This window comes from Corvus brachyrhynchos, unplaced genomic scaffold (genome assembly GCF_000691975.1).
Source record: "Corvus brachyrhynchos isolate BGI_N302 unplaced genomic scaffold, ASM69197v1 scaffold490, whole genome shotgun sequence".
NCBI lineage: Eukaryota > Metazoa > Chordata > Aves > Passeriformes > Corvidae > Corvus > Corvus brachyrhynchos.
The window spans coordinates 1286590-1293500 of NW_008235774.1; the positions used below are offsets into that span (position 1 = coordinate 1286590).

The following is a 6911-nucleotide window of genomic DNA, read 5'->3' on the forward strand; positions in this document are numbered from 1 at the left end:
AAGACATGCCATAAGCTACCACAGAAGGAAACAGGTAATTTTAATACTGTTTGCTCTTCAGAAATCCACACTGGCTTGATTTCTTTATCAAGCATTTACAACTGCTTGATTATTTGTTTCAGTATGTTCCTGAAATTGATGTTAGGCTGACTGGTCCACAGTTCTCTCATTTTTCCTTTTCCCATTTTAAAAGGTGTCATTATTGTTTGGTATTCTCCATTTTTATGGAAACTCCATTACTATCCACAAAGGAGAATAAAAGAGAATAGCTGTTTTAAACTTCTTTTGCTAGTTCTTGAAGGACCCAAACATTATTTTCACCGAGTCCCAATACCTTCTTTATAATTTGTAATTTGATTTATCTGAGCATTTTCTAAACTTTTATTTCCATGACATGTTCTGAATTCTTGTACATCCTTCCTAATCATATTTCATGTCCAACAGTTAAGCTTTTGGGGAAGATAAAAATAGCATCAAATACCTCAGTTTTCTCAACATTATTATTTTTCTTCCTGTTGAATGTTAGACCAAATTGTTCCATGTCTCCCCTTTGCTACCAGTGTATGCACAATAACTACATGCCAACTTTTCAGTTCAGTTTCAGTTCAGTTCAAATTGTACCTAGGTCCTTCTGATTTTGTCTCTACACTTGTGTTGGGTTTTTTTTGCTTGTTCTCAGTAGATTAGCTGATTTGCAATTTCTGTGGACTTCCACCTCATTTTTTAGGTCAAATGGATGTTCAGAAGTTAGCCAAGTTGGTCCACTAGTACCGTTCTGGCTACTCACTCAGATGCCATTTAACATTAATTAGAAAATGAAAATAAAATGAGTTTGCCTGATTCCTAGAAACACCGACACTTCTCTGCGATGATGCTGGGTTGAACACATCTCTCATGGTCTGGGAACTAAAGGGCAAAACCAATCTACAACCAACAAACTAGACAGGTCCTTCCTTTTATTACAGAATCAAATGCTGAGTTGGAAGGGATCCATCAGGATCATCGAGTCCAACTCCTGGCCCTGTGCAGGAGACCCCAAGAGTCACACCATGTGCCCAAAAGTGTTGTCCAAATGCTTCCTGAACTCTGTCAGGCTTGGTGCTGTGACCACTTCCTTGGGAAGTCTGTTCCAGTGCCAACAACCCTCTGGGTGAAAAACCTTCTCCTGATATCCAACCTAAACCTCTCCTGACTCAGCTTCCTGCCATTTCCTTGAGTCCTGTCACTGGGCATGAGTGAAGACATTAAAGCCTACTGCTCCTCTTCCCCTTGTGAGGATGTTGAAGACCCAGTCTCCTCTTCTCCAGGCTGAACAGATCAAGTGACCTCAGCCACTCCTCGTATGGCTTCCCCTTCAGACTCTTCACCATCCTCATTGCTCTCCTTTGGACACTCTCTAATAGCTTAATGTGTTTTTTATATTGTGGTGCCCAAAACTGCACACAGGACTCAAGGTGAGTGCTTCTAAGCTTAGAATTTTCTGATGCTTGCCACTCAGTCTGCTGAGATCCACCTTTGGGAAAGTATGTAACAAAAGCCTAGAAGAAACGTAACCAACTACTTCTGACAAGCGAAATATCACACAATTGCATGTTGAAATTTATATAATAATAAACCCAGCAGAGTCCAGTGGGCGCAGCGAGCGGCAGCGCTGACCCCACACACACCATCACTTCTAATTTGCCACTAGAACTGCTGGGTAAGCTCCTTCATTCCCACCAGGGTTTCCTGCCATCCTTCCCCTTTGTCTCCAGACCGCGCGGTCACCTGCAAAGGCTGCCGTGGTCAGGGGGAAGGTCTGACACCATTTGCCCTTTGACTCCCTACGCACCATCGCCCGTGGCGGGTGCCATCATGGAAAGGGGTATTTCCACCATTCTGGGTTTCTCTTTTTTCTCAGGGTGTTTGTGAGATTTAGAAGTTTTGTATCTAGTGATTATTTACTGTTGTTTTTTGCCTGTTACAGTTTCACTTGTTAGTAAACTTAATTTTTTCACTTAAAGCTAGTTGTATTCATTCCTTATCGGTGGAAAGGGATTGGTTAAAACAAAGGGGGAAAACTCATTTGAGAATGCTACACTTTAAATTGTCTTCAACCAAGACAGAGCGCAAGATACCATCTTGTACCTTTCCTTCACCTCTTCCTCTTCCTGTTTCCTCCTACGCTCCTCCTCTTCTTGCCATTGTCTTTCCTCTTCCTCTCTTCTGATCTGTTCTTCCTCCTCCTGCCTCCTTCTCTCCTCCGCTTCCTGCTTCCGCCGGAGTTCCTGCTGCAGCAGGTGCTGGTAGAAGCTGCGAGCCAGGCGGCCACGCCAGTGCTTCTGCAGGGTCACCGCAGAGGCCTTCAGGCGCAGCAGGCTCTTCTTCCAGAAGTATGCTCGGTAGTTCTTTTGGATTATAACAACACTGGATAGCACCTTCTGATACTTCTTCCTACAAACAGAACCAGACACTTAATGCGCCACGAAGTCATACACGCTCTGCATTTCTCATGCCCTTGCATACTGACCACATCCACAGAAAAGTCCTTTTGGAAAAACAGACTTCAGAAGTGACATTTCTGTTCCTCTCCTGCCACTACCTCTAAATCATATTCACCTCACTGTCCTCCCTCCTAAATCTACCACTAGGTTGTTTCAATGGGCACCTACTTTTGTAAAGACTCTCAGAGGATGAGGGAGAGATATGTGGTAGATGGAAAGGGAAGATCCTCTGGCCCAAAGTCTCTTTGCATTGCACATAAACACATTCACTGTGCAGTGAGCGTAATCGTTCAGTATGGATTTATTAGAATAGAAACATACAAATGGCGTTACTGTAGGAGAACAAATATTGCTCCATCTCTTAAGTGGTCAAAAGCAAATTACTCCGAGAAAAGCAAAAACAGCTTTGGTCACATAGATTTGGTCACATTCATTTTGTACTGTCTGGGAGAAAACACACTGATACTACAATATTGATGGCTGAATCAAACATTGTAACAGGTTCACAGAAACAAATACTTCTATTGCACAACATTTTGCTTAAACAAGAATCATAGAATATCTTGAGTTGCAAGGGACCCATGAGGATCACCAGTGATATCAAAATCAACTATACAGGACTTTAAGAACATGATAGGGCCCCCAAACACAAGAATCATCATTCAGTATTTTTGTAGTCTAGTAAAGTTGTAGAAAAGTCAGGTTTTGCCTCTGCATTACAGACTACTTTTATCAAGGACATAAATAAAGTTTCTGGTAGAAGTTTGTCCATGATACACAAACTGGGCAAATAACAAGAGTTACCATTACACAGTAATCTGGATCTATTTGTAAGCTAGATTCAAGCAAACATTAAACAATCCAAAAAAGCCAATCATAAGGTCTTGTATTGAAGAATCAAAGGCCAAACACACCTGATGTGGGACGATGCTAGGAAGCAGAAGGCAAAAATAGATTTTTGGGCCCCAGATCATCACACAAAGGCAAACTCCCACCACAGTGCTATAGAAAAAATACTACTGGGATTCTTATACTTGTAAGCAGAAATACTGTTGCATAGAATACTGCTTTTATCCTGTGGTCTGTGTTAGCACCCCCATTTCAAGAACATTGTTAGAGTCTCGAGTGATTTCTGAGGAAGCAGGACTGGAATCAGAAATTCAGGCTTAAAGAACGAGAGCAATTGCTGCATGCAGGACCTTAAGAAATAGAAAAGGCTAAGGAAAGGCTTGATGCCAGTTCAAGTATCCACATTTCTATTTTTCCAACAGGGCCCATAAGATTTAACCAACCTGAAGCTGACATCTATTAAGGCTGAAAATAAACAGACATTTTAAAAAGTAATTTAATATACTTAGACACCTTAATATCTTGCTGTAGGAAAAAAAAGGGAAACAACCACTGGTACTAGTCAAATCAAAACCTTCTTTAATCCAAACCAGAATGTGAAGAGAGAAATTCTATGGGGCTGTTACATAGGATCTTGGGCCAGCAGGCTACAGTAATCCTTGAGGTCTTACAGTGCTAGAAAGCACACTGGAAATAGCATGGTATTCTCACATATACTTCCCACAGACTTTCTGCAACACCCTGAGGAAAAGATACACCTTAAAATCCCTGTCCTGGCAATGAAATTCCCTTCAAACAGCAACAGGGACCTATGCTGACAGCTTGCCACCTCCCTGCATGCCAGATACATCAGCCCAGTCAAGAAAATCAGGAGAGGGATGGTAATAGCAGTAGTGTGCAGAGGTCATGCTCTTTTCCGTAAGTATTAAGTCAAAGGGAGGAAGCACAGAGAAAAGAGGAAAGGCAAGAGGTGATAAGAAGTTGGAGGTTTTAGGTTAATTATTCCTGGGCTGCAGTACCCTCATCCCCACTCCTTCTGTCCGCCCTGTGTCCTGCACATGGGGTGTGAACAGCTGCACATGCACTCTCTGCCAATGCATAAGTGCATCAAAAAGGCTACTCTGACTTTTACAAAATGCATCTGCTAGAAACTCTCTCAAGTGCAACATGTGCCAAGCCCTGCCCAGCTACAGGCCAGCTCTGCCTGCTAATCTGCCAGGCTGAAGTGTCCCCTCACTCCTCATGACCACAGCCAAGCTTGCAGATGCCCTTCAGCTGGAATTGCTGCTCACAGGCCGCGAATTTCATTCCCCTTGTTCAAGCTTCCACTCACCCTTCTGCACTGGCCAAAGAAGTTCAACCTGCAGACCAAGTGAAGGGGTTGGGAGACACCCTGACCATGAATCACACCAGAGGTGGCAGGCTGGCTGCAAGGCTCCAGTGCTATATTTGAAATTTAGTTAATTATTCTGTCAATGAGCTGTATGCCTCCAAGGACTAGAGAACACAGGGTTATGGAGCAATCTGCTACTGTCTTCTTCCTGTGAGCAATACAGTCCCTGCAGAAACCAGGGACACAGCCAAATTCATACATGAATCCTGCACTATGTGGTTTTTAGCTGGTGAAGCTGTTACCTGCATCTCAGAGCTCCACAGATTAGCTACATAGGAAAGGGGTCATTTCAATAGGCTTGATTTTCTTGTCTCACATTTTAGTGATCAGAGATGCTAGGCTGCATAGGCTGCAGGGAATGAGAGCAAAGAAAATCTGGTTCTCCAGGCTCACAGAACAAGCTCACAAAGGGGAAGGAACCAGTAAAATCCTTCCTTTGCCAGTCCACTTTGCATGAAACCAAATGAATTTAAATACACTTATACTTGCAAAACTAACAGAAATGGTATCAAGCTTAAGGCAGCACATCCTGGTATTCCTGCCCAACTCTGCACAGACCATTCAGTACTTGCCCAGATGAACTCCTTCCTGCTGGACTTTTTTCAATACAGGAGCAGTGCAACTGGAAACTTCACTGAAAGTTTTCCAGACCCCCTCTCCAGCTCTTCTTTACTCCCTGCTCTCCTCCCCTGTGAAGTTCAGTTACCTCCAGCTGCTTGTGAAGATTTACACTCTGGCTGCAGAAGCACAGCTTGTCCTTAAGGATGAGATGCATAACAGCAACATGTGGGATGGGGAATTCAGAAGAGTGGAGGCTGAAGGACCACAAGATTTCTAACTAAGTGGAACACTGCTGCCACACTGTCTCCATCACAGCCTGGTAGGGCAGTAGCTTCCTTACCAGGAACTCAGAAAATCAGTAATCCAGTATGCCTGCAGTGATGTTTCCCAGAAAATCAATTTTCCTGTGCTATCCCTACCTCTCTCTCCAAATGCTAGACACAAAATAAGAGAGAGCTGTGGTCCTGACACAAAGAACTTGGAATCTCATGTACAAACAATAGAGCGAGCTCATTTGTCTTCCTAGAGGGAAATAAATAAATGAACAAAAGCCCCAGAGACCAAATGGGTATTTTGCTGATATTCCACACTGGCAAGGCAGGGTACAACCCTTGCACACATTTCCCAGCGCAAAATGAGGTACCTGGTGTAACTGGAGCTCTAAGAAGAGTGCCTGCTGAAACAGCTCTGCTGGCCAGGGATTTCACCTCCTCACAGCCCTGACTGACAGGTGTCTGGAGCAAAGACCAGCCAGGAAAGAGCATCTTACTGGGATTAAGTGTGCATACCACAGCCATTAAGGAGTCAGCTGTTGCACTGACTTCGAGGGGCAGAGGAGGGGCTGTTTGTCTGCAGTTGGTTCTCCCAAACCTTCTCTGGTCAGGTGCAAAAGGGAGAGGCAAGAGGAGATTACTGTTGCGGAGTTGGCCAAAAACCAATTCTGAAGAGTTAATTAAAAGGAGAGGGAGGTCACGAGGCAAACAGGCAGGGTGAGGAAAAAGGGTAAGCAAAGGCAGAACTGCAAGTGAGGAAGAAGCGATTGGCAGGGGGAGCAGAAAACAGAGTTGACAGGCACAAGGAAAAGGAGGGGACCCAAAGCGTAGGTGGGGCCCAGCCAGGAGAGCCCTGAAGGCAAGGAAAAGGTGTCATCAGAGGCAAGCAATGGGTACAGAAGTTCCCGGGAAGCCTGCTGAGCAGCGTTGAAGGAGGGTGCAAACGTGCACATAACTGAAAGAGAGGTGCCAAAGGTGCAGGAAGGTTTCAGCAGAGCTGATGCTGGCAGGGAGGGCAGATTTTGCAACTCTCCCTTAGAATTCCGGAGGGGAAGACGGGACGGATGCTAGGGGACTAGAGAGCAAAGCAGGGGGTCAGGGCAACCCAGGCACGCAAGCACAGGGATGGTGGGGCAGACCCCAGCACTGACCTTGCCATGTAGCCCAAGACGTGGGCCCGGATGACTATAGCTGCTTTCCTCAACTCCTCTTCCCGATCCTTCTCCAGCTTCTGCTCAAGAGCTTCCTTCAGGAAAACCTGACGCCACGGGGAGGAGTTTCAGTAAACACAAAGAGAGGAAAGAAGTCAGTCCCCGGGAGAGCCGGGCGGTTTCATCCCCGGGTGAGCGGCGC

General features: G+C 44.9%; 1 protein-coding gene across 3 annotated transcripts in view; it reads right to left on the reverse strand.

Annotated features, from left to right (window-relative positions):
- The window catches only part of LOC103625621 (unconventional myosin-X), a 79593-nt gene that overhangs the window by 30718 nt on the left and 41964 nt on the right, over positions 1 to 6911 (reverse strand). For all 3 annotated transcript variants that reach the window (XM_017726651.1, XM_017726657.1, XM_017726661.1), the window contains 2 exons: positions 6710 to 6816; positions 2128 to 2433 (listed from right to left, as the gene is read on the reverse strand). In XM_017726651.1, coding sequence (XP_017582140.1) covers positions 2128 to 2433; positions 6710 to 6816 — 413 coding nt within the window. The remainder of the gene's footprint in view (positions 1 to 2127; positions 2434 to 6709; positions 6817 to 6911) is intronic.